The 27,806-nt window shown below is 33.6% G+C and overlaps 2 protein-coding genes across 3 annotated transcripts; both read left to right on the top strand.

Annotated features, from left to right (window-relative positions):
* Positions 1-7,526: 7,526 nt before the first annotated feature.
* LOC18042438 (phospho-2-dehydro-3-deoxyheptonate aldolase 1, chloroplastic) lies at positions 7,527-11,354 on the top strand. Its single transcript, XM_006433884.2, has 5 exons — positions 7,527-8,153; positions 8,244-8,521; positions 9,230-9,506; positions 9,781-10,026; positions 10,894-11,354. The coding sequence occupies exons 1-5, from the start codon at positions 7,641-7,643 to the stop codon at positions 11,161-11,163; spliced, it is 1,584 nt and encodes a 527-aa protein (XP_006433947.1). The 5' UTR covers positions 7,527-7,640; the 3' UTR covers positions 11,164-11,354.
* A 5,464-nt stretch (positions 11,355-16,818) lies between these two features.
* LOC18042437 (F-box protein At1g78280) lies at positions 16,819-26,163 on the top strand. Of its 2 annotated transcripts, none has more exons than XM_006433883.2 (16): positions 16,819-17,174; positions 17,608-17,718; positions 17,833-17,888; positions 18,056-18,195; positions 18,942-19,139; positions 19,219-19,418; positions 20,348-20,447; positions 20,527-21,102; positions 21,296-21,418; positions 22,218-22,298; positions 22,631-22,962; positions 23,090-23,344; positions 23,800-23,884; positions 24,013-24,238; positions 24,727-24,889; positions 25,903-26,163. In XM_006433883.2, exons 1-16 carry the CDS (start codon positions 17,029-17,031, stop codon positions 25,991-25,993), a joined length of 2,883 nt encoding a protein of 960 aa, XP_006433946.2. In that variant the 5' UTR covers positions 16,819-17,028; the 3' UTR covers positions 25,994-26,163. The 2 variants fall into 2 exon arrangements, with proteins under 2 accessions (XP_006433946.2, XP_006433945.1); XM_006433882.2 differs by having other exon boundaries at positions 16,820-17,174; positions 25,855-26,163.
* Positions 26,164-27,806: the final 1,643 nt, after the last annotated feature.

Below are 27,806 nucleotides of genomic sequence, written 5' to 3'. Positions count from 1 at the left end.
ATGATATAAAAAAAAAAAAAAACTGGGGCTTGAAAAATTTACAAGGGAAATTTTTTTAATGTTTTGGGAGAGCCAAAAAAAAAACCCCCCCCCCCCCCCCCCGGTTTTTATCCATGGAAGCCTTACCCAAAAGAAAAAGTGTAGAATTTTTTTTATTGTGTTTTAAGAACAGATTTTTCAAACCAAAAAAAAAAAAAAACTTCATTTACCAAAACAACTAAATTGAAAAGCTTGGTCTCACTTGTGGGAAGGAAATTAATTGATTAAAAATGATGAAACGAGAGTTCAATCACAAGATTTTGATATCATTTTTGAGAAAGGTTTAAATTATGCACATTTGACCTTTTGCTAACCTTTTACAAATTTCACAACATGTGACGTTTATTACAGTCTCCTTATGGTCCCATTTCACTTCACCTCTATCTATCGGTGGGCATAATCAAATCATTTAAAAAAATTATTTGCATTTTTTTAAAATGAATATAGAAATCCAAAAGCAAGTAAAATTTTTGATTCGGTTCTCAATTCAAATTCTTAAAATATGAACCAAATTAAAAAAAAAATAGTTAATATTTTTTATACTAAATAGTGACACGTAGCATAATTTAAGTGGTCATAAAAAAATAAATTATATAAGAAAATAATTATAAATATTTAAAGAACCGAACCGAACAGAACCAAAAATCTCAATTTTAGTTCGATGGTTCCATTCTTATTGGTTTTTTAAAATTCAATACCGAACCAAAATATTCAGTTCGATCGGGGTACCGAACCATCCCGCCGACTTGTTGCCAACTCCTGCCTCTACCAAACTTCTTTTGCTTCTTCTTCTTCTTCTTCTTACCACTATCTTCATTTTTTTTCTTTTAAAGTTGCGCCTTGACAATTTTCACTTTTATATCAAAGCTATTTGAAAAAAAACAAAATTATATTTATATATATATATATATTGCTGGAATAAAACGTTATAGGATAAAAGAATAATAAAGGACAAAGTAAATGTTAGGATAATCGCTGCAGATTGTTTGCATTTCGATCAATACAAAAAAGCTAAAAGGCTTTTCAATCGTGACAAACAGTAGTAGTTCTTCTGCTCAATAGTTTCTCGATCGGGACACCTAAATTTTCCTTTAAAATGCGACCGTGCGGTGCAGGACTGCAGGTGCTCCATTTCTTCCAGTCAGTTTCTCTGCAGGAATATATCATTTTTGTTGGAAGTAAATTCGAAGAACCTTCACCCACTTTATTCCTAGTTGCACCACTATTCCAACCTGGTTCTATTTTTACTGACAGCACTGAAGAAGCCCGAGGAGACGACACGTTGGCGTTTCTTTTCTTCATAGACGACATGCCGTTTATTCATTCATCTCCTAAAAGAATTGTCGTTAAATATTTACTCCTCAGCAATAATAATTCGACGAGAATCGGCTAAGAGATGAAACTTCAGATGACATGTCGTTTATGTTAAGAATATGTGATGACAGTTTGAATTAGTTATGTTAGTTATAGTGACGTGGCAGTCCAGTCAGCAAAGTAGTTGTTAGCTTGTTAAGTTTGTTATTCTGTTTCTCAAAAAGATAACATACACGTGAAAATGATGTATGTTTTGAGCAGATTATGAACAACAGTATATAATCTTGTAATCTCATTCTGTTAGTGTGTTGAATAAAATGAATTTTCTTAGATAAATTTTCTCTCCTTTTCACTCAGATTTTTTATGTAATCAAACACTCTAAATCGGCTTATCAAACTCCAATTGTTTATTGTTCATTTATCGTCTTTAAATCAAATGATTAATCGTCTACATTTATGGTTATCAAATTACTACTCGGCTATAACTTTTTTATTCCTTGATTACAAAACCCAGGTGGTCATTCTCTGAATCAATTGAAAATGATTAATTGTGTTATTTGAATTAGTGGTGTTAGTTGACTGACTGCATATGTGAATTTTAGAGCATGGCTTGGGAAGAAGGTTTGCTTAACTTTATTAAAGTTTAGAAAAATTACTAAACGGTATGGTTTGAAAGAATAATGTTATTATATTATTAAATTGTATAATTTAATAAATTTCTTAAATTTTAATATAATTTAAAATCTTGGATTGGAGCAAAATTACTAAACAGTGTGTGTGTGTGCGCGCGCGCTCACGCGTGCTGTCGCGCGTGCTGCCTATAAGTTTTAGCATGTTAAAAGCGAAAGGAAACTAATTGGTAAAAATTATAGAGATGTCACCGTATTGATGATCATCTCGGTAGTTGCACGCGAACCTTACAAGAATCTAGCACCTCTGATGTTTATTTTATTCACGAGTAAGTCTTACAAAAATGACAAAGACGTTGACCGGATGTTGGAATGGGCCGACTTCTTAAATTTTCTGACGAAATTTATTGCCGTGGGATTTATCTGTCGGACATCAATCTATCAAAACAATTGGGCCCATTATGAGGATAAGTGGGCGAATTGTACTGAAGGCTTGATTGAAATTTGAAACCAAGCACCACAAAAACCTTCTTTCGTTGGAGGTTTAATGCGGGGTTGCAGCATCATGTTTCTGTTATTGTGTGTGTTGTGTGAGTTTGAGTTGATATCGTTTTGTCACGTCATTTTTGAGACACTACTAGTATATTTGTAATCTGCTTTTTTTTTTTAATAATAAAAATGCTAAAGAGATTGAAGGAAAGTAGAAATAAAAGTAAGATTAGATTTCGATTTACCTTTATTTTTTCAAATTATTTTCCAATAAACAAAGTAAACTGTGTCCAGTTTTACCTTCCTTGTTTAAATAACTGAAGTTTCGGGTTTATGCTTAAAAATGAAATTGCAACACAAATAATTTGCCTTTCACATCACATAACAATAATACAATGTAACATGTCATTTAAAATACACATTTTTTTTTTTATATATGTGGTTTAGAGATGAAGGTCAAGTGGGCCAAGTGGCGTTAATCCTGGTGGGTTCAATGGGGTAGTTAGCCCCTGGGCTCCTGGCAATTGGCAACCAAAGCATTTGCGTGGCCTCAATGCTGCCACTCTTGCAAATTTTAAGAAGAGGCCCACTTCTTCATTTGGGATCCGCAGGAGATTCGGCGGTAACTTTAAAGAATAAATATACAGCCACCCAGCTGAAAAAGATATTGATGTTGCATTTCAATGTGCTGATTGCTTATCACTCTGATATCATCTTTTCTGAAGTATATGTGAGAATACGGAAATTTAGAAAGTAAGCGGAAACTCGTGTCTTCTCAAATAAAGAAAAAACATTGAGACGTAAAATAGAATCTGAAATTAAAACTAAAATGGGTGCTGCATTACAACCCAACAGCTCGAGGATGAAAACGAAAACATATTGACATTATCAAGCAATATAGTTTGGTATTCAAAATTTTTTTTTTTAATACCGTTAAATCCTCTCTAACATTTGAGAGGCGTCCATTCCACGTATGTTTCATGAGACAGAGATTGTTTTCAATCAATTATTTAATAATTAAAGAAAGATTGATATTATCATACTTTGTAAGTGTGAAGACTCTCCTATTGGCCCAAAGACTTATTGACAGTATGATTTTTTTTTTTTTTTTAATGATAGTTTAGTATTCAAAATTAGTTGTACGTTGAACACCAAAATTCTTTTTTGGAAAAAAATAGTGGTTAAATTGAGAAAACTTTCTTGTAACAGCAAATTGGGCAACTTATAGAGCCACCACGTTCGAACATAAACTAGGGCGGTGCCTTGTATGATTTTTTTAATTAATATAAAATGTCGTGAAGCTACCAATTGTCTTAACTACGTCATTATAACAGAAGGGATGACAAAAGAAAGTCTGTTTTAAACCCATTTGATTGTTTATGTTTTTCTTGAAACAGAGAATGTCACCGGTAGATTAGGCTCTCGTTGCGTTTGGTACAAAATAAAGTTACCGTATGACCACACGGTCACCTACCTAGATCGAACATTTCATTAAGAAATCGTACAGCTGCTGGCCTTTGAATATTTCCACGCTTGGACCAATCATGTAAAAATCAGTCAAGCTCGAAAACCTTGACCCCATAGAGATGGTCAATCATTCAATATAACGACGCCCTTTGTCACGTGTCTCACGTTTATTTTCTCATTATTATAATTATAAAAATTACTACAATGGGTAGTTGATATCGTTTGTACAATGTTATACAAAATGGTGTGATATGTTATTAATTAAATTTAAAAAATATAAAAGAACCCACATTAATAATTTGCATTATTATTGGCGTCATATGATTATATTATTAGCTCATTAATAGTTGATAATAAAATTTGTAAATACTTTACACATATCTACCAGTGATTTGTGACCCCAAATCTTGATGTTCAAACTATGCATCCTCATTGTGTAAATTAGTACTGGTAATCTAGTTCTGTTGTTTAAGAAATTGTACTTTTTAATGCAAAACTTAATGAGTTTGTCGGGGGTAATTGTAATCTACAACATTTGTAACAAATGTACGTATAATATAATCATATTTAGGGTTTTCTTATGGTGGAGTTGCGCCACGTAGATCACGCCTTAATAAACATATGATTAAAGTGATAAATAGTAAAATAAGTTATAGTTATAATTGTATAGTTATGAAAGCATGTTCTAAGGTGGAGTGTCATTGTCTCATAATTTATATATAGATATGAAACTCATATTGAAAAATCATTTGATAGGTTTAAGGTCACATCAATTTTAAATACTTAACCCAAGAATCTACATTACATGTGGACTGACCTTCTTGATAAATTTTTATCACATAAAAAGGTAACGTAATTCTCTATATAAACTAACTTTAATACCACATAGATGCTGTTGAACTAACTCATATTAGTGGATTAATTTTTAAGCCTGATTTAAGCCAATCCTCGCATAAAAAACTTGTTCATCTTTCATAATTCATTTGTTTTACCTATAGAGTTCAACAAGGCATTTTTATTTTTCTTAAAGTAAATAGAACAGTTATTTCATATATGTTTAGTATTGAGATGATGCTGGCTATAGGGAGAAAAAAAAAAACAAATGTGAAATAAAAATTAGTCATATTTAATATTATGATTTTTTAACTATTATTTCTAATAAAATTAATAAATATATTACAATTTTTTTAATCAAATAATTACTTAATAAAATTACAGTTGATTTAAAAACCACGCCAACATATATTTACTAAGTACTTTACACACAAAATTTTCAAATTACAGCATTCAACGACAATACCAAATAACCCTTATATTCCAGGAGAAGCAAGCAAGATAGATTATGAAGAATATGCTAACGCGTGTGTGGACACGTGTCAGCGGCTGAAGAACGTTGCAACTTGCAGTTGTTGGGGGTAGGAGAGCGTGGACTTGAGAGTTGAGAGGGTTACCGGTTGCATGAAGAAGTGGGGCGGGGTAGGTGGGATGACTTCGCCGTTCCTCTTTTTTCCTAACATCCAAGGTCAAGGGCTTTTTCGTAATTTGGTTTATTGAAAACTTCCCTAGGCTGGGTCTGTACCAAGCCGCTGAGACTTGAGATCCGCATCTAATGAAATAATTAGGCGGTTTCCACGAGTCGGTATTTTAATTGGCTTATTGCTGGCGCTTTAAATATAAAATATTCAATTCAATTGGGAAATTAAAAAAAAAAAAACTCATTTTAATGTATATTCAAGGATGGGTATCGAATGAAATTTCAACTACCAATTTAATAATTGGAAACTCTATAAGTTTAATATATAAAATAATAAAATAGAGTAAATAAATTGAGCTTGAGATGAGTTACTTATTAAAATAGATTTCTTTTTCGAAAGAATTAAAATAAATTACTTACGTCATATATAAGTTGACTGTTGGCAAGTGTTTTTTAAACACCAATTGAAATAAAAAGTTACTACTTTTATAAATAAAAAGAAATTATATTATATTTTTATAAAAAATAATTAATAACCATGACAGTTTTAAATTAATTTTAAAAAAATGCACACTCTAGTAAGAATAATTGCGAAATAAATGACAGCATGAAAACACTAATCGCGTCTTCAAAGAATTTAAACTTAAAATTTTGATGAGATCTAATGACATGTTTGGTTTGACAAAAAATGAACATAAAGGAGGAAAGAAAAAAGAAAAAAGGAGAAAAAATATATTATTTCTTGTTATACAAAACAATTAAATTGAAATTGATCATCTTCTTATCTCATTTTCTCTCTTCCTCTCTCCTTTTTATTTCTTGTTTGCCATCCCATTTCTTCTAACTAAACATGCAATAGGAGCTTGAGAGATTGATTTTAAACACGTGTCACATCTTTGCGATGCTAGCCTAAACAACAAAGAATTCGGCCCCTTATACCTCTATTAGTCAGATCGTTTGATGTGAAAGTTATTGAAGATTATTGAAGACAACTTAACATTTTAACTTGTAAGATTATTGTCTCTATACTTTGTTTATTTGTCATTAGACGTACTCACATCCCATAAATCTTAAAAATTTAAATCTTATGGTATTAAAGACACTCTCGTATAATTATTAAAAATTATCATTAGTGTTGATAGTAATTATTGAAAAATAAACTCCAATTTTTGCTTAGTTTGTTTGTTTATTCGATTCTGATAAATTAATAGTTAAAATGATAAAATGCACAATATTTTTTTTTATCGATTGTATTTTATTAAATTAGTATGAGTGAGGTTTTTTACTAATCAACTTAGAATAAAACCAGGTTTCCTTTAAAACAAAGTTGCATCACCAAACATCTCGGCGACTTTGTTCCTAATCTATAAGTAATTAAATTTATAATTTCTTTCTTATACCTAGAGATGTCTTTTCCAAAAGGTGTTTTCGCATAGTAAAATAAAATAGACTATATAAAGTTGATACCACACCAACCATGAGGAATTTATTAACATTATCTGAACGGTTTAGCACCATTAGTCAATTGCTGGGCAAGAAAGGAAGGTTGCTGGTCACTTCACTTGGTTATTAAGACACTTTTTGTCCCATCTGCTTGCAATTTCCTTCTTGACTTGAGAGAACAGTACAAGCTGCATTCCTTTATTTTTATTATTATTATTATTTTTTAAAACAAAGAGAAGAACTATTGATTCTCAATAAACTTTAGTTAAAATAATTTCCAATATATACGACAAATATTTGTTGAGAAAAAATGGAATCCTAACATTTTAACATTAGATACCACTATTTTTTGTTTTTCAAAAATACTAATATTTAAGAGTTAAATAGTATTTTGGAATATTCACCAAAATTATGTAATTTGATTTCTGAATGCGTCCGGCTCGGCTCCGTTTCCACGCCGCCGCCTCTGACCATCATGAGTAGATGCTAAAAATAACTTAAAGAACCATCATTAAACCGACTTAAGACATCTGTAATACCGAAAATACCCTTGTAAGATGGATTACCAAAAATACCCTTAACTACCACACAACACGTTCACCAATCTCCCACGTGCTCAGACGCTGACACCCTGTTTTCTTATAAAACCCTTTTCATATCTCCGCTAAGCTCTTCAGGTTCCTCTTTCACGATAAAGAGTTAAAGAGCCTCCGTTTATTTGAAAAAAAAAAGGGAAAAAAGAAATTCGTTTCATTTACATTTCAACAAAAATAAATTAGAACATTATGGCTCTCGTTGGCAGTACTTCAATTACTCCCACAAAATCATCCTTCGTTCAGCCACAATCTCAGCCGTTCATCACCAAACCCAGATCAAATATCCATCCCATCTCCGCCGTCCATGCTGCTGACTCTGCCAAGCCACCGTCTGCCGTAAAAACCACAACAAAGGCACCCGAGCCAGTCCTCAAGACCAGCAATGTGGGTCCCCAAAAATGGACGGTTGACAGCTGGAAATCCAAGAAGGCTTTGCAGCTGCCGGAGTATCCAAACAAAGAGGAGCTCGAGTCCGTGCTGAAAACGCTCGACGATTTCCCGCCGATTGTGTTCGCCGGTGAAGCCAGGAGCTTGGAGGAGCGGCTAGCTGAAGCCGCCATGGGCAAAGCTTTCTTGCTTCAAGGCGGTGATTGCGCTGAGAGTTTCAAAGAGTTTAATGCTAATAACATTCGTGACACTTTCAGAATCCTTCTCCAGATGGGTGTTGTGCTAATGTTCGGCGGTCAAATGCCCGTTGTTAAGGTCAAATTAATTACATTTTGATCCTTTTGTTTTGTTTTGTTTGGTTTTGCGTTTTGGTTAATTGGGTTTGTTTTGTTTTGTTTTGTTCAGGTGGGAAGAATGGCAGGGCAGTTTGCGAAGCCGAGATCAGATCCGTTTGAGGAGAAGAACGGAGTGAAGCTGCCGAGTTACAGAGGAGATAATGTGAACGGAGACGCGTTTGATGAGAAATCAAGGAATCCTGATCCGCAGAGGTTGATCAGAGCTTATTGTCAGTCGGCTGCCACTTTGAATCTTCTCAGGGCTTTTGCCACTGGTGGTTATGCTGCTATGCAGAGGGTTACCCAGTGGAATTTGGATTTCACCGAGCACAGTGAGCAGGGAGATCGGTAAATTTTTATTTTTTTATTTATTTTTATCAATTTCTCGTCCTTGTTGGTTAACTTACTGTTGCTATAGCTTTATTGTCTATGTGATTTAGTCTTTGCGGTGGAATTTGGATTTTTTTGGCGGAGGCCTTGTGAAAAATTGTTTATTTCACTTTTTATTTTTCATGTTTCATATTTGTACAGAGGTCAATTGTATATGGTAAAAAGACTTATCAAGTGTGTTTCATACCGAATATGCCATATCCGTCAACATCAATACATTACTGCTAGTTTTGGCCTGTTCAAGTTATCTGAAATAACTTTATTTGTGTCCTTCTAATTTCTATTCTTAACCTGTTTTTTTTTTTTTTCTCCTAGTATTGGTTATAAGAGAATCTGCTTATTTGGAATCAGTAATTCTGTTTTTCATGTGTTTTCTGAATTTGATTATTAATTTGTTTTTGTGTGGAGGAATCATGGAACCTAAATCCAAGTTACAATTCTGTCAACACCACGTGTATAGTTGGAAATATGCTGATCTAAATTATCTGGATCATCATAACTTTTTAATGTCCGACAAAATCATAAGTTGTACTAACTTATAACTATCTCGGATTGGCCCATGTAATTGAGACTTCACAGTTTTAGTTATTATGGATTTTGTTTTCATTGCTTCCTGTTTAATTAATTTGAAGCTCTAATACATGTACTGCTATCTTTGTATGATAGGTACCGAGAACTTGCTCACCGGGTTGATGAGGCCCTTGGATTCATGTCTGCAGCTGGACTCACCGTTGACCATCCTATCATGACAACTACTGAGTTCTGGACATCCCATGAGTGCTTGCTCTTGCCATATGAGCAATCTCTAACCCGGCTGGATTCAACTTCTGGTTTTTACTATGATTGCTCTGCCCATTTTCTTTGGGTTGGAGAACGTACCAGGCAGCTGGATGGTGCACATGTTGAGTTTTTGAAAGGTGTAGCAAATCCCCTTGGCATTAAGGTAATTACCTTTGGCTTTCAGTTGGTCTATTTAATGCGATTGAATTACGTTAGTCACGATAAATGTGGATGAAACCCTATAACTTTGACAAACCATGCATGAAACATCTAACCTAAAATTGATTTAGATGTTGGCCAAGTGCATTTTGTGTAGTTGTCTTAAATAATCTTGTCAGTTCTTTGTACTTACATACTTGTTTTAAAACTATCAAGAAAGTGCACAGAATTGAACAATAATTGCCATTGTAACTAATGTGGTTGCTTATGTTCTGCAGGTCAGTGATAAGATGGATCCTAATGAGCTAGTGAAGCTTATTGAGATTTTGAATCCTCAGAATAAACCGGGGAGGATAACTATTATCACTAGAATGGGTGCTGAGAACATGAGAGTGAAGCTTCCTCATCTAATTAGGGCAGTCCGCCGCTCTGGCCAAATTGTTACATGGGTCAGTGACCCTATGCATGGTAACACCATCAAGGCTCCCTGCGGCCTGAAAACTCGTCCCTTCGATTCTATCAGGGTAAATACTGATTGCTAGTTTTCTTTCCTTATATTTAATTGCATAGGAGTCATTGGTATGATTTTGAAGTGATCAAAGAAATCCCGGTTATATTTTACTTGAGTAATATCTTGATTACATAAAATTGAAGTCATTTTGTTTTCCTTTCCAGATGAGCTTAATTAATGAGAATAGTATTAAGTTGAACATCATTGCTTTAATATGCTCACAACAAGTGGATTTATTTGAAATTCTCATAAAAGGCCAATGCACCATAAATCCTGTTTGAACTGAACTAAGCTGTTTTGACTGCCCCCATGTTTGTACTGTTACTTGCTGGGGCAATGCTTGGCCGGCTCACCAATCTCTTAATCATTCACGGCTCAATTATCCTGTGCAGGAGTGCCCTGTAACTTCAAGAAATCATAGATGTATACTATATTTTACATTATTTTAGTTAGAAAGATATTGAGGCAAGCAAAACTGGGTTGTTGTAGTAGGTGAGAAAGGGACAGGTTGTAAGATTCCTTCAGGGCAAAATAGTCCAATGAGGGTCTCTTTAGGCATGCATACTATAATTTTAAGTTAGAGAAGGCTATAGCAGGTAGGTGGTTATATTTCCCCTATCACACTTGGATTGGGTTGGGACATATCTTGCCATATGAAAGGTTTCTTTAGGCATTTCTTGTGGTTGGATGGTAATTGAGGGGACAGCAATTTTGGTGGTAAAGAAATGAATACTTGCATCTCTAGAACACGTTAAGATTAGGGGCCAGCTGTCACAAGATGTAATTTTTCTTTCCTTGTAATAGCTATTACATATTTTAGCCGAAAATACAAAACAATTCACTTGCTGTATTATTAAAGTATTTTACTTTGTTGTTGCAGGCTGAAGTGAGAGCATTCTTTGATGTGCATGAGCAAGAAGGAAGTCACCCGGGAGGAGTACATTTGGAGATGACAGGCCAGAATGTGACAGAGTGCATCGGTGGGTCAAGAACAGTGACATTCGACGACTTGAGTTCACGCTACCACACCCACTGTGACCCTAGGCTTAATGCTTCACAGTCACTTGAGCTTGCCTTCATCATTGCCGAGCGCCTCAGAAAGAGGAGGATTAGCTCACAGCAACCTCTTGCCTCTTCGTCTCTCCTGTAGAATGGCCTGAGTACTGCTGGCATATATTATTATTTTTCTTGAAGTTTAGCAGCTGTGCTAGTATTTTTAATTTTGGTTTTTTGATTTAATTTATGTCATGTACTGAATGTGTATATTAAAAGGACATGATGGCTTGAGACTTAAGGAACAAAGGAATAAAAAATATGGGATTTATGATTACATTCAGAAAATTGGTGTGTCGTTGTGTGTTTGGTGGATTGTTGTATTTAGGTCACGATTTCACATTGGAGTTTGGCGTAGACAATAGGCTTCATTGCGATTACCAAATCTATAAATTAATAGTCAGGGGGTTAAGCATACTCCTTTGCCGTGACTGATTGGTTTGATGAGATATTTCTGCCGCGGTTAACTGACCAGCCTACTAATAAACAAACAAAAATACCACATTTATATAATTTGGATCGGTAATTTACATTGACAAAGTTCATAAAATGAAGGAAAATTCTTACCAATAAGTCTTTTAAATAATGACCAAATATGGATACATCTCAGTTGACCCTGGCTCAATAGTCAATACTAATAGTCTAATAGTTAGGTGTAAAATATTATTTAATTTTTTTAATTATTCTAACTTCAATATGATTGAGGATTCTTTATATATAAATAAATATTTCACCATATTAAAGTTAAGAATAAACAAAAAGATAAAAAATATAGATTTTAATATACTACAAGATAAATTTTACTAAATTAAAATCTGTATATATTTTTTTGTTTATTACTGACATGCTCATTTTAAAAAAGTGTTCTCACTAGAGAATAATTATTTATTTATTCTTCCCTAGTAAGGATATCCCACTATATTGAAGTGAGGATGTCACTAAAATACAATAAAACACATATTTTAGTAATTAAAAACTGTATTTTTTGTTTGTTAGTATATTGAAATCGATGCTTTGTTGTTCTTCATTAGCTTCCTCGCTTTAATAAAGTAGGGTGCTCTCACTAGGGAGTGATTACACACACACTCGTCCCAATCTACATTTAGGCATAATGATTCATAATGGGGATATTATCATTTTACTATCTAATATTTTCTAACATATTATGTTACTACTAAAATTTTTTGACAATAATTTATTCACTTAATATTTTAGTTTTTATCATTTTATTACCAAACCAAACCATTAACTCCATTAATAAATTGCTGATGTTACAGGGGTACTTTGAGAATTTGAGCATATTCATTATTTTAGGAATTTCACAAGGTATTACATTTATAATTTTATCAATTAATAATTTCAAAAATATAAAATAATCAATTGATAAAATTATTATTTCTTTGTATATAATTAATTTTTAATTTTTTAATTTAGAGAGCTAAATTACACATATGCAGTTTAGGGGTAAAATAGACTTTTCTTATAATTTTGATTAAAATTTTGTTAACTTTAGCGATTTAGTGGTAAAATGATAAAAATTAAAACATTAAGCGGAAAAAAAATAATTTTAGAAAACTTTAGTAGTAAAATAGATTTTTAAAATATGTTGTGCTGCCACTTACATAAAACAAAGAAAAAAAAAATCATAAAACTATAGATAAATTAAGAACCATTGTCAATCATGACAATTCAGAGGCTTAAACAATCAAAATTTCATCGCTTTGAATTTTAGCTTTTCTATTTGTTTTTTTATATGTTAGAGAATGAACCTTTGATGGAATGATTTTTTTGAATAACAAAAATGAAATTGGGAATTAGAAATTTTCATTCCTAAGACTATCTTTCATTGGCAATGACGAAACACACTGAAAGAAGCTTTTGTAATTGACAAAATTATTGTAGCAATGAGATGTGAGAGAAAAGACTGCACGTGATAATTGCAGTAGTTTGCCGTCGTAATGAGTCAGTGCCGGGGGATTGAGACTCCTGATAATTGAATTGTAGCCCTTTAACTGTTATCTACTTGTCTACTTATCCATTGCTGATCAGACCCACCTGTAATGTGCCGCCTTCTTTTTTCTTTTTTTTCTTCTTTTTTTGCCCTTTTTTCTTTTGGGAATCACCGGGCAGACTTGAATCATCTATATATACTACATCAAATTATCAAACCGGAAGCAAGAACTCGCAAAAGCAACTTGAAGAATATACCTGCGCAGGTTTATAGACCAACTTTCATTATATATATATAATTTATAATTCTATTTTAGTATATGCATTTATCAATTAATTTTCTAATTTGAATTTTTTAGGTAATAAGTGGTCGGAGGGGCACCCTTTCGATCCGTGGCTCTTTGTTACTGTTGACGATACTATGGATGGCAATCTTAATCTCCTTGTTGTCCCTCAATATGGAAAAAATAGAGGACAGGCTTCATTAGCCCAAGTTTATTTCAAACAAAAGGTGGGCAACCTAAGCAAAAGTTGAAAAAAATAAAAAAATAAAAGTTAACGGGATAGCCAGCAATCAAATTTAAGGAGGAAAAAAAAAACAAGAGTATAAATTATATAGAGCGCGTATCTCCATCTTAGTTTGTCATGGTGTCATAATGGATGCTAATTTATAATTTGGATTGCTATTAATGCTAATGGTTCCATAGAATATTTAAGTAAATTTCCTTTTTCATTGATTAAAAATTTATTTTCAATCTCCTGTGTCTGTAGGACTTGAAAAAAGAGAAAAAAAAAACAATAGGGATGATAATAGGAAGAGATAGGGATGTCGATTCACATACCCATTATTAGTGCTCTACTCATGTTCTTATACCCTCACCATCATATCATAATTATTTGAGGCGGGGGAAGGGTCAAGGATACTTGATCTCTAATTAGTTGACAATTTCAAAAAGAAAAGAGAAAATATGTTGTAAATGAGAAGAAGTGACAAAGAAAAATTAAGTAGATTTATATGATATAAGAGCCAATGAATTTAAATTGGCTCGTTTATATATAGTGAAGAGAAGAAAGCAAAGCCTGAGAACAATGAAGATGATATATATAAGAGAAAAATAAATATTAATTACAGTTTTATTTCTTATTTGTAAGTATCATTGTGCTCGTTCGAGAACAATAAAGATCATATATAAGATAAAAATCAATATTAATTACTATTTTGTTTCTTGTTTCTAAACAATTTATCCGAGGTTTGTGGTTAATGATTCATTGCAAAGTTTTAATTTTTGTTTAATGATTCATTTTGCAAAGAACGAGTCAACATAGAAAAAGTTATGAGCAAAATATGCATTCGGGTTCATAACCTAAGTTTCCAATTATTTCATTATATAAGAGCATATTAGTTCATATAAATTTCCAGATATGCTCCATGTGTGTCTATGTGTTTACTGTCCGAATTTCATGCTTTAAGAGTGAGTGTTTCATTACATGCCATTAATTTCATGGAAGAACACGACATATTAACATATGTAATGCACTTAAGATCAGGACATAAACTACACTGGCTTTGATACCGATGTTGATTTTTCTAAATCAATCATGTAATTTATTTTACCAACCAAAGTCATACCTTAATGGTTGATACCGAAACGAATCGTCACAAATCTACATAAATAAAGAACAAACTCCTTCAATCTCTAAGAATGGATTGTCAAGAACTTTCATGAATGGATCATAATGAGCTTATGTCATTAATGGTCGGCGGACTATCACAGAGTTGAAAAATCTACTCAATTCACGAAGCAAAAACCCACTGCCTTATTTTTCACTTTCTCTCTCACTCTCCTCATGACGTTACTCTAATTCTTATTGTATGTATTTGCACCCACCCATGCCCCCATCTAATAACCTACTCCCTTATAAAACACTCGCTAAAATTTAAGGGACATTTCGTAAAAATTCCTCTGTAGTATTCGAGGGACGCCTACTCTCTTATGAAACCCTCTCTAATATTTGAGGGATGCTACTCCGCTCATATTTTGTAAGAGATAATACAATTTGTACTTAATTATTTCATAATTAAAAAAAAAAATTAAACTCCATTGTGAAAGTAAGTGTTTCTCCACTAGACCAAAAGCCTCTTGGCTACTTGAAGTACTAAATGTGTAATTCTGTAGCTAAATTTTTGTGGTTTTGTTTTGGTGTAGCGTGGGTTTGAGAGCTAGGTGGATCGGAACAGGCAGAATTTTATCTTACCTACATCGCCTATGACTTGACTAATTATGTTGTATTGAAACACTGCTCGCTTTCCAATCCCAGTGAAAGTTTATGATCATTTGCATTGTTGTGAATTTGTTGGAAGTTATGTGTGAATGCAGTGTTTATCCTGAGTAGTTGCTTACTTTACAGAATATAAGGGGAACACCCCTTATAAATTTTGGATTAGCTCCAAGATATCCTCTAATCAATTTGGATTATTATTTATGGTAAACAAAAAATTGAAATAATTATTTATTAGAGACAATAACAATATTATAAATTACGTTTAAAATAAATCAAAGGCAACTAAAAAAAAAAATCACAAATTAAAAGCAATAAATATCAGTTAACATGAGCAAATTACCTCAATTGACAAGAGTCTCAGTTATAGCAAATAACTAATAAAAGTTTTATACTTTGGATTATTATTAAGAAGGATGGCCCTTTTCTTTTCCTGGGAATAAAAGGCATAATATCCTTTAATCAATTTGGATGACTATTTATGCTAAAAAATATTGAAATAATTATTTACATTATAAATTAGGTTTATAGAAGAGGGAGATTGTGGGCCGATCGATTATGAAGTGTTACGCTTAATTAATCATAAACCTTCATTTAGCAGATTCGGGAGGTCCTGGTATAAGTTTCGTATATCTTTCATTTTGGAGGAGTCCACGTACTGGCATTAGGTAGTAGCAGGTAGCAACTGCCAACTGAACTCTGATAGTCCAACTACTTAAAAAAAAAATGTAAACAGGCCTATAACTTAGTGGATATCATAACATTATTCAACCAAGGGATCCATCAAGTCTGTCAAAATAATAATAGCTTCTACTTGTTCGCGGACACTCTTCTAAAAATTAAGATTATAGAATATTTGTTCTATATTAATTGAAAAAAAAAAAGAAATTAAAGTACTTTTTTTTTTCTTTAAATATTATATGCAGTACAACCAGTTTCAATATAGTATAAATATTTTATTCAAGTCCAATATTTTCAAAATCCAAAACCTAAAATATACAATTAAAGCACAACGAAATTAAAAAAAATATGGGACATTGTTGCTGCTTTTTCAGATATAAACACACTGATTTGCTTTTACTGTAATGTGCTAAGAAAGAAAGAATGATAATTTTCTTGATTTTAAACTCCGTCGACATCGGTCTCTCTATGCCTTTTTGTTTTATCACATTTCATTGTCCACCAGGCTGAGCGAGCAGGAAACAATTCTGACTAAATACTGTGAATGTGAAACAATATATCAGGAAAAATTACCTTGTAAAATGATAATATCCATTTGTAATAATTAATATTACTTACATTAATTGAAATATAAATTTTATATTTCATTTTAGAATCATATCATTTTTATTGATTGCACAATGTGGAATATCGGAAAGAAGGTTGTTTTGTGCGGGCCGAAGAGAAGATAAAAAGAGTACATATACACTTTTAGTTTAGGGTCGGTGCAAGAAAAGAATATTTTCAAAAACAAAAATAAAAAGCAAAAAATCTTTAAAAAGTACCAAGAAACGGTCCAGCCGCGGCCCACGTGCAACAAACAAGGTTAAGAGAATCTCCACGCGCCCTCATCATCGTTAGAGTCTACGCGAATCTTGCTGAATGCCCGCCATCTTTGCAGGCTGCAAAACGCCGCGTTCTATCTACGCAAACGTTTAAAAAGAGCGCAAACTAAAAAACTACGGAGATAAAAGCGATTCGATTCGGTAGTGTCGCAAAGCAAAGCCAATCAATGCAGAATTCTGATCAAGCACTCCCGGTGAAAGATCGTCGACCTGATGCACTCGGCGATCTTAAAATCATTCCCGATGAAATCATCTGCTCTATTTTGGAACATCTCACTCCTCGCGACGTCGGTCGTCTCGCCTGCGTTAGCAGGTTTTATTTTATTTTGTTTATTTCTGTTTCTGTAATTACTTCTAACAGTTTATAAAAAACAAAAATAAAAAAATTATTTCTAACAGCCTAATCTTGATTACTTCTAATTGGTCATTGTCATTTTTTTTTCTTGATTTCACGTTGATTAATTTGTCTATTGTGGAAAAGTTAGAGCGAGTTAAAGTATGAATAATCGGTTAGCTTATGAAATCTTAATTTCATATTATTTAATCAACATTTGAATTCAGTGTAATGGATTTTCAATGGTCAGTCTTTGTTGAAATTTTTATGATTCTTCTTTTTAGTTAATGTTTTCACTACTACTTCATAGAATCAGTTTCAAAGGAGCTTTAATTGGTCTTTTCTTCATTGTTCTGAGATTTATTTTGTTCTTTTAAGTTGTGTTATTTTTTTTTCCCGGTTCTATGTGCAGTGTGATGTATATATTTTGTAATGAAGAGCCTCTGTGGATGAGTCTCTGTCTTAAGAAAGCAAGTGGTGTACTTCAGTACAAAGGCTCTTGGAAGAAAACAGCTTTGCATTTGTATGTCTCCTAAATTCAAGCTACAAATTTTGCATTGTTTTCAAACTTTTTTGTTTTTTTTAATAACAGTCTTATATACTACATAGTAATTTTTTACTGTGTTTTGAGATGCAGAGAGGATCCACCAATTGAATATGACGAATCATGCACGAGGCTGTTGCATTTTGATGGTAACAGTTCTGATGCCATAGCTTGATGAATGTTAATTTGATTATTAATTCTTGTAGAGGCTCTTCTCCATAGTGATATTTGTCAGATGTTCTTCATAGTTTATATTGATAAAATGATTTATGTGATCTTAGCTATCTTAAGTTATCAGACATTTACCATTTTGCAGGATTCTATTCACCATTCTTATACAGAAGATATTACAGGTGCCATACTGTATTGGATGGCTTCTCTTTTGATAGTCAACTTGTGAAAAGAAAGAAGATTGTAACTCGCGAGGAGTTTGATCGTGAGTGTGCTGAAGAACCGGTATGATGTTAATTATTGATTTTAGATTTCATGAATAACTTTATTTGAAATATGGGAAATGATTTTTCTACTCTGTTTGAAATGATCCAATGGGAATAGTTCTTTTATCTCTGTTTTGTTATCCTTTGTTGAATGTATTGTCATCTACAGCATTTGAAGTTGAAATGATACCTATTGAATGCTTGCTGCTCCTCCTCTCTCAATCCTCCATCTTCATCATAAACTCAATTGACAAAACATCACCCACGGATCTAATACCGTTAATAATGCCATAGCATAACTGCTGCTCTGCTTCAACCATACGATCTAGACCAACACCTATTCCTCCTTGCTATATTTATGCAGCCATGCTTGCCTCGCTACCAGATTGCCTCCACCACTGCCATTATAAACCACCTCCTGCAAACCTCCTAATACCATGCAATCATGATTGCCTCTATTTCTACGCTAATTGCTTGGTGCTCATACTACCACCATGTTTGATGTCATCATTTTGACAATTTATGCTTTGGGTGACACACAGATTTTTGGTCCTGAAAACATTATATATATACATTTCTCACGTTATAGTGAGTGAAAATGACAAGTGGCACTCTTTGGTTAATCTACGGATTAAAAAATGTGTCTGTATACCCACCATATTGAGCAAAGTTTTTGACTGGATGATTCATGATTTTAAGAAATTTGAATTACTAATTGTATCTTAATTATTTTGTTGATGGGTTTTGGCTTCAAACCATTAACAGATTTTGCTTAGTGGATTGGCGGATACTTGGCCTGCGAGGAATACATGGACTATTGACCAGCTATTGACCAGATATGGAGATACAGCATTTAGGATTTCTCAAAGGAGTGTTCGGAGCATTTCAATGAAATTTAAGGATTATGTTGCATACATGAATGTTCAGCACGATGAAGATCCTTTATATATTTTTGATTACAAGGTGTCCTTGTCGTTTTAGTGATATTCATGCATTCTTTTCTGGTGAATAGGAATTTTGATATCAACTTCTGCATATGCAGTTTGGGGAAAATGCACAGGGATTGTTGGAGGATTACAGAGTGCCTGATCTGTTTCAAGAAGACTTATTTAATGTTTTAGATGGAGATATGCGACCTTCTTATAGATGGGTCATTATTGGGCCACAGAGGTCTGGTGCTTCATGGCACGTTGATCCAGCTCTTACCAGCGCTTGGAATACTCTATTGTGTGGCCGTAAAAGGTAAATTATGGACTTGGAAATAGTTTGTTTCTGGGTTTTGGTTTTTCCCTACTGAATCTGTTGTTGTGATTTCTTACTTCTTACAGTCGATAGCATTGGCCATGAAATTGTTTAGAAACAAAAATGCATCCTATTGCATATTTAGAACATGTTCCTGGCCACAATACCATCGCTTGACACATCCTAGTTTTAGTTTTAATTTTTAACTGTTTCATAAATCAGTTACAGGGGGAAATAGATAAATATAAAGTATTTTGTCTTGTGGAATATCCTAGATTTTTCAATCTCCTTTTTGTTAACTTTCTCTTCATAACGATGTCTACACTATCATGCAATGAGTGAAATGCTTCCCCCATGGTGTGTGTGAAGATGTACGTTGGCATGGATGCTTTGTTGCAGATGTTTTGTACCTTTCTTTTCTGCCTTCTTTTCCTTCTCTACCAGCACTGGCTCATCCATGCTCAAAAACTAGATGGTCGGCTTAGTGCTGACTGCAGGCCATTTGTGTAGCCCTTGGGTTGTTAGAGTTGAGTGCTAATATTTAACCGTACTCCCAAAATAATGGTACCTATATAACCTAGAAGGCCTTAGGCTACTTGTCTTTCTTTTCTTTTGTTGCTCCTTTTCTGTATACTTTCCTATATACCTTTGATTGTTTGGATATGGTAGGTGTTGAGGTTGAACTTTAACCATGTCCCCACTAAATAAATAGCAATACCACCTGCTGGTAACAAGGAAAAAGAAGGTGGCAATTACTCAATTGCTGTTTTAACTTTATTTTTTATGCAACTGCAACTTTAGAAGTGCCTTTACTCTTGTCAAATGGATGTGTTGACAATAGTTACTGATCTTTTTCCCTTCATATTTACTCTCATATGATTGAAAGAGCTTGGTATCTAAGAGGCATTGTCTCCTTTGTCTTTGAATAGGTGGGCATTGTATCCTCCTGGACGAGTACCTCTAGGTGTTACAGTACATGTAAATGAAGATGATGGTGATGTCAATATTGAGACTCCATCGTCCTTGGAGGTATTTAAGACATATTTCATCTCTCTTCTAATAGCATTCACACAATTTACCTTTATTGAGTCACTTTTTATGTGTAAAGTGGTGGCTAGACTTCTACCCTCTTCTTGCTGACGATGACAAGCCAATTGAATGTACCCAACTACCTGGGGAGACAATTGTTGTTCCAAGTGGATGGTGGCACTGCGTCCTGAATTTGGAAACAACTATTGCTGTTACTCAGAATTTTGTCAATTCCAAAAACTTTGAATTTGTTTGTTTGGATTTTGCTCCTGGTTATCGTCATAAAGGAGTTTGCCGTGCTGGATTGCTTGCCCTTGAGGAAGAAAGTCTTGAGGGTGGTGGAAAGAATACATCTGCTGGTGATCATGATATGAGTTACCCTGACCTGACAAGGAAAGAGAAGAGAGTCAGAGTTAACAGATGTGGGGAGATTCAAAACCATGAAGAAGATACTAATGGTGCCTCTAAAAATTATAATTCCTCAAAACAAGATTTTTCATATGATATAAATTTCTTGGCAAAGTTTTTGGATGAAGATAGAGACCACTATAATTTTCCATGGAGCTCTGGTAACTGCACTGGAAAGCGAGAAATGAGAGAATGGCTGTACAAGCTTTGGGTTGGCAAACCAGAAATGAGAGAGCTAATATGGAAGGTATTACCTTTTCTTTCTTTTTGTCAACTTGGGCAGTTTGATGCATAGAATGAGGAAACTTTTTTTTTCTTTTTCTTCTTTTGGGGTTGATAAGCCATAGAAATTTATTAAGCAGAATGTATGTATATTTTTCTTTCTTAACCTCTCGTGCTCAATTTTTTTCCCCTCTAACTTATGTCCTTTATTGCCTTAGGGAGCATGTCTTGCTCTAAATGCAGGTAAGTGGTTGGAACTTCTTGAAGAAATATGTAACTTCCACAAATTGCCTACCCTAACTGCTGAAGAGAAGCTTCCAGTTGGCAATGGTAGCAATCCTGTGAGTTTGTCATTTTTTATGATAATTTACTTTTTCCCAAATTGTATCTTTCAGTCAACCTGCCTTTTTACATTACTGTTTCAAATATTGAAATGCATTATTTTTTAACATTCATTTCTTGAAAGGCAAAGTTGGATCATTATTCATGCTTATAGATTTTGTGTTTTCAACCGATGTATGCACGTGGATGGGATGGTTTGCAAAGGATATTTGCATTGTTGTGGAAGATGGAATTTTTTTTTTTTTTTGGGTGGGGCACTTATTCATTGTTGGGATATGTGCTAAAAGGAATTTCTTCCTGACTGATTCTACATAGCTGCCACTGAAATGCCATAGAGGATAAAGATGGTGTTAGATAATTGGAATGATTGTCTTTTAAACATCGGACCTGCATAGTTCACTGATCCCTCATCTTTTTCCTCTTATTTTGCATTTTTCCCGGTGCTTCTCTTGTGTGCTTCCTCTATCTGAGTGTGAATATGGGTGTAGGATTAGGCAACCTGTTTCCTAGAGGTGCTGTCAGTTAAACTTATATGATAGGGAATGTTAAGTTTCAGTTCAGGCTAGGAGATCCTAAGGTTTTTGGTCCTGAGCAGAATTGGCAGAACTGCAGCATTGAGTTTTAATCTGTCAAGTTATGGGGCTAGATTAAATTAACTGTTAAAGCCAAAAGAATCTGATTTATATCAGTTGGCTGTCGTGTCAAAAATGTATAAATTTGTTACTGAAACAACAGATTATTTTATAATTTTGAGTTTTGTTGTATCTCTTGTAATTGTTCTGATATTGCTCTTAACAGGTTTATCTCATGGCCGACTGTGTAGTAAAAATTTTTGTTGAAGGTGGGTTTGAATCTTCAATTTATGGTTTGGGAACTGAGGTATGCCTTTGTTTTTCTTCTCTTACAAATCTTTCACAACTTGCACTGAATAACCTCTAATTCTAATAGGTTAAGCTAATAAAATGCCCAACAACATTCTTTAAATCCGAACATGTCAATTCAAGTCCATGACTGTATACAATTAACAAGCCTGTCACATGAATCTAAGCATTCAGAGGACAGTGACTGATTGTAATTAAATCAATAGAATGATGGGTTTTTAACATTCATAGGAACTATCGGTCGTATTGGAGTTTGTCACATGTTAAGCAGCCATTAAACGCAAAGCCTTAAGCTTGTGAAATTTGTAACTTTATTTTGCTTTTTTGCAGCTCGAGTTTTATAGTTTATTGGCTAAAGTCAACTCCCCTCTGAAAAATTACATTCCTGATGTTCTGGCAAGTGGTATTCTTTATGTTGAAAATGGGTCATATACAATTGTGCCTTGGGATGGTAAAGGAGTGCTTGATGTGATTGGTAAGTGCAATCTGACTCTGCTGAATTGCAAACAAGAAGAGTTCCCTTTTGGAATATGGAGCAAAAAGCAGTTTGAATATAGAAGTGCTTGGATGTCAGTATCTAAATTAAGCACTTCAGATGGATGCAATAGGATATGGCCATATATTATAACAAAACGATGCAAAGGGAAGATGTTTGCTCAGTTGTAAGTTGTCTGAACATAAGCTTTCTTGTTTAATTCAGATGCAGCTCAGCTTAGAATTACAGATGTGCTGGTAGTAGCCAGCATTGGCGAAGCTTTCAGTATCAAATCCATTTTCATTTTTTTGCAGAAGAGATGCACTCTCGGGGGAGGATGTGCTAAACTTGGCTTCCTTTTTAGGCGAGCAGTTGCGCAACCTTCATCTCTTGCCTTGTCCACCTTTCAATGAGTCATCCTTGTCAGATAAACTGAAAACCGAACCACCCTTTAACAATGGTTTTGTGGAAGATGTTGTGGATACATCGAGTGTTCCAGCAGAATGGGAAATCTTCATCAGAACTCTAGCCAGGAAGAAGAAGAATCTTGTTAACCGCTTGACTGCTTGGTATGTCTATCTTTTTCAGTATTTTGTGCCTCTTTATCAGTACTGAGACAGCTATTGCGTTTGGTGATATAAACATTTCCAGACCACTAGGGTTATTATACTTTGAAATCTAGGAATTGTCTCTTAATTACTGTCGGCTTCTGGTGAACAGATTGTTCATATGAATCTGATGAATCTGGTCTTATTAAATTGAGTCAGTACAGTATGTTATATATACACCTCTGTTGCACCTTATCAATCTAAAGAAAGAGAATCTTGCTTTTGATTCCTTTTTCTGTCCTCCCTGGATGCTATTAATCCATATCATACTCTTTATCAGCAGGTTTTATATATCTCAGATGCTTTAAATCTGGTTTTGTGTTCTCACACATTTATTGCATTATGAATTTAATTTTGTGTCACAATTGCACAATTGTATCAATGTGACACTTCTGAGATGCTGTTGTAATTTTTAGGGGACATCCAATTCCTAAAGCATTGATTGACAAAGTTGATGAATACATCCCAGATGATTTTGTGAAGTTGCTTGACATCTACCAGGTTTCTTCCAGACTTCATTGCCATTTCATTTTTATTTTTTGGTAAAGATATTCATGGTAGAACCTCTGTTAACTAGTACATTTTTTATTTTTTTATCATGTTAGGATCTCATTTCTATTTGATTTCAGGATGAGAATGGCCTGAATAAAGTTTGCAAACCTTGCTCCTGGATACACTCGGATATCATGGATGACAATGTTTATATGGAACCATGTTGTGCTAGCTCACGCTCAAATGGAAATGCTGCAGATACTGGCCCAATGGTCAATGGTTCCACAAATGGCTATGATGAATTTGGAGAAGCAAAGTCTTGGCATTGTAGCCACATAATTGATTTTAGTAATCTTTCTATCGGTAAGTGCTTTTTGCTTAACTCAATTTGTGTTTCATATTCTGCTTATTCAGTACAAAATTCAGTTCATCAAGGATTAAAGCAGAAAGACCAAAAAGATTCGGGGAATTAAGGAAGACTACTAAACATCAGACAAGCATAAGATAAAACCATAACTAGCAGATTCAGTGAAGCTAAAAATTACAGAAGACCAAAAGACAAGAAGCCGTTTTCTATCTATCTACATCTATCTGAATCCATCATTCCATCCGGTTACTGCCATACTGAATGTTATGTAGCATCGTGCTCATTCTTAACTCTTAAAATCTTGTACAGGATAACTAATTGTTTAGCTGATGAATATTCTTATATCTGAAACATGGTCAATCTCATGTATACTCACTATGAAAGTAATCATTTATTGTCAGCCAAAAAGTTAATGAGGTCTCAAATACTATTAAAACTACATTATGATATTGCAGCATCTAATTCAATTTTATCTTTTCTGTAGGTGATCCCATTTATGATGTGATCCCTATACATTTAGATATCTTTAGAGGTGACTCTTCTCTCTTTAAGCAATTTTTAGAAAGTTACAAACTTCCTTTAGTGAGAAGAATGCAACAGCATGGATCAGGAGGCGGCAAGTTTTCACGACTTTCATACCATGCAATGTAAGTATTGGCCTAATTTAGTTACTTTCTTTTGTATCCTCATGTCTACATCTCTTCAGCAGCATTGCTTGATTTTCAGTTGTGTTGATTTATCTTGTATGTGATATTGTGCTGACAACATTATCAGTAATTACTATTCAAGCAACATTTTACATTATTTAAGAAAACCAGCATGGATATTGGTGCATATTTATTAGGAGATCATGAGTAAAATCGATATACAATCTGAAGTATTACCACAAACTTGATTTTTTTGCCTCTGAAATTGTTACCAGGATGTTAGGTATTGCATTCTTCAGGTAAGGAAAAATGAAAAAAATCTAGCGTATGTTGTTTTAGATGATGTACCTGTAGCATGGGTCTATGAGCAAATCCAGGCCTAGAAATACTTGGGATGGTGCTCCTGAATGGTGCTTGAGGGAGAGGTCAGCTTGCACCATGGTAGACAATCATTAGACCTATGACTGTTACAGTGTCGTATGGTGAAAAAGCAAACACATTCATTTATTAAAATAGTATTGTGGATCCATGTGCCATTTGGCCTGTGTGTGACGAGAAATTCTTGACTTGCGCATTCAAGTTTAACTCACATCTTGGATGAAAACCAAGTTGAGAGAGTTAGCAGTTTTGGATGAGGATGATTTTGGTCCACATCAAAAGTCTAGTTTTGGTTGTGAATGGTCATTCGATCACTGGTGTCGTAAATGTAGTGGTAAGTGCTATATGGTTTGTGAAATTTTTTGCTTGTAACAAGAAATCCAAGTCCTGGATAATTTTCTCCCCTTCTGTGTATTTCAAGGCTAGTAAAGGATCATTCGTTCATAGGTTTGAAAAAGTATATTATAGAAATGGACCCATTATTAGTTAGCTTGTAATATATCTATGAATGCTCTCATTTATATCAGGATTGAATTGCGTTTTCATCTTTTTGGTACAAGTAATTCTGGATGGTTTCATGTCTGCAGGTGCTACTGCATTTTGCATGACGATAATGTATTGGGAACTATTTTCAGTACATGGAAAGAACTCAGGACGGCTAAGTCGTGGGAAGAAGTTGAGATGACAGTATGGGGAGAACTCAATAACTACAAGGGCTACGTTTGATCATTTTTGCATTTGTCATTCATTTATTTGAAGCCTTGATTTGTGCCTATTCAAGTTCCATGTTTAACTTACGGAAATCCCTCATCTTTTTCGTCACTAATTTTCTCTTGTAATAAGCTTTGGGGTATGTATGGGATTGCTTTGATTCTCAATTAATCGCTTTTAAATTAGATTTCATAATAATAAACTTTTTAAAGTAATTCATAAAATGTTTGGTAAACTTATTATGAAAGAATTACTTTTTAGTAAGTTTGGAATACATGTTTGGTAAATTGATCCTAAGTGTGTGGTGTCCTTATACAATGACTAAAATGTCAACATTTTGTTAAAAAAAAAAAGACTTTTAACTTCAAATAATTGTTAAATAATTACAAAAAAATATAACAATTAATATTTTTATTAACAAGAACTTTTTTAATAAATATTTTTTTTATTAAATAGTATAAATATTTAATAATTTAAAAAGCAAATTTTCGTTGCCGGTGACCGTAATTGTTGACATATGATCGCAAAAAAGGCATCACTGGATCGAGAATCTTGTGATCTACTAAATGGTGAATTTTTTCAGCAATGGCGGCTTATTGGAAGAGCACGGCTGTCCAAGCATGCTTGGGAACCTGATTATAGGTCAAAATTTGCCGATCAATCAGAAGTGACAGTGGTTCACCTTCATTTGCCTTCATATGATGGCGGCATTGTGGTGGCTGCTTTATATTAGGGATGCGTACATCACCTCCAATTCCATTCTGCCGACGATCCCATCTTCGTTGTATAGGACATATTTGAATCAAAACATATGGGTAATGTCAAGTAAAGAGTAACTTGCCGGAAGCCGACGACGTCAAAATATCATCAAAATAATTTTCCTTAAACGCATCAAAATATCATCGAAGTATCTATATACATCTAATATTCAGACACGACAGCCACACAAAATAATAAAATGGAAAACTGGACAGTTAGCGACGAGATTAATTAGCTTTTATATAAAAGGCAGTATCTATCTCTTATCTGTTTGTAATTGTGCTTTTGGGAATGGTTGAAATAGAATCTCATATATAACCTTACATTTCAATTGTTCCAATGTACGTACATGCAGATGAAAATTAACTACATGCTCAATTTTTCTTAATTATCTTAGGTGATACATGTTTCGATAAATTTTAAGAACGTAATATATACTTTAAAAATATTTGAGTGGGTGACATTTCTTTAATTTTTACCGTTAACTTTAAAAGGAATAGTAAAATAGTTACAAAATGATGATTCTCCTCCTACATTAATTACAAAATGATGTTCTTACCCCTACAATTATTTATAAAATGATATTTATACGTTTACAATTTGTTACAAATGATGTTTCTACCCCTATTCACTTATTTTAATTTTTAAATAAAAAATATATAAAAAAATGAAATTGACAAGGCTTTTTTTTTTGTTAAATCAAATAATTTCTTGATGAATCAAACTAATTTGTGAACATAAAAAAGTAGATCTCTTATGAATTGTAAAGTATTATATAGATCCAATATTTTTATCCCTTTGGATTTATGGAAAAAAAAATCTATTTTTCCTAATTTTACCCTTGGCCAGTTAAAGTTAAAAGCAAAATTTAATAGAATGTCACCCGTTCGAATATTTTTAAACATGTGTCATATTTTTAAAATATGTCAAAATATGTGTCATATTTTTAAAATATGTCAAAATATGTGTCACCCAAGACTAATTAACCATTTTTCTTGTTCAAATCGTCCGTGTACTTTTATATTAAAGGAAAACGTTCTTCCCTCTCCCCCCCCCCCCCCCCCCCCCC

This window comes from Citrus clementina, unplaced genomic scaffold (genome assembly GCF_000493195.1).
Source record: "Citrus clementina cultivar Clemenules unplaced genomic scaffold, Citrus_clementina_v1.0 scaffold_5, whole genome shotgun sequence".
NCBI classification, from domain to species: domain Eukaryota; kingdom Viridiplantae; phylum Streptophyta; class Magnoliopsida; order Sapindales; family Rutaceae; genus Citrus; species Citrus x clementina.
This window is presented reverse-complemented; position numbering and strand designations above follow the sequence as displayed.

Excerpts from the sequence above, each read along its gene's own strand:
- LOC18042438 (XM_006433884.2), top strand. The coding sequence starts at position 7,641 with ATGGCTCTCGTTGGCAGTACTTCAATTACTCCCACAAAATCATCCTTC. Across the intron at positions 9,507-9,780 it reads CAAATCCCCTTGGCATTAAG|GTCAGTGATAAGATGGATCC; the intron begins GTAATTACCTTT and ends TATGTTCTGCAG. Across the intron at positions 10,027-10,893 it reads GTCCCTTCGATTCTATCAGG|GCTGAAGTGAGAGCATTCTT; the intron begins GTAAATACTGAT and ends TTGTTGTTGCAG.
- LOC18042437 (XM_006433882.2), top strand. The coding sequence starts at position 17,029 with ATGCAGAATTCTGATCAAGCACTCCCGGTGAAAGATCGTCGACCTGAT. Across the intron at positions 17,175-17,607 it reads CGTCTCGCCTGCGTTAGCAG|TGTGATGTATATATTTTGTA; the intron begins GTTTTATTTTAT and ends TTCTATGTGCAG. Across the intron at positions 17,719-17,832 it reads AAGAAAACAGCTTTGCATTT|AGAGGATCCACCAATTGAAT; the intron begins GTATGTCTCCTA and ends TTTGAGATGCAG.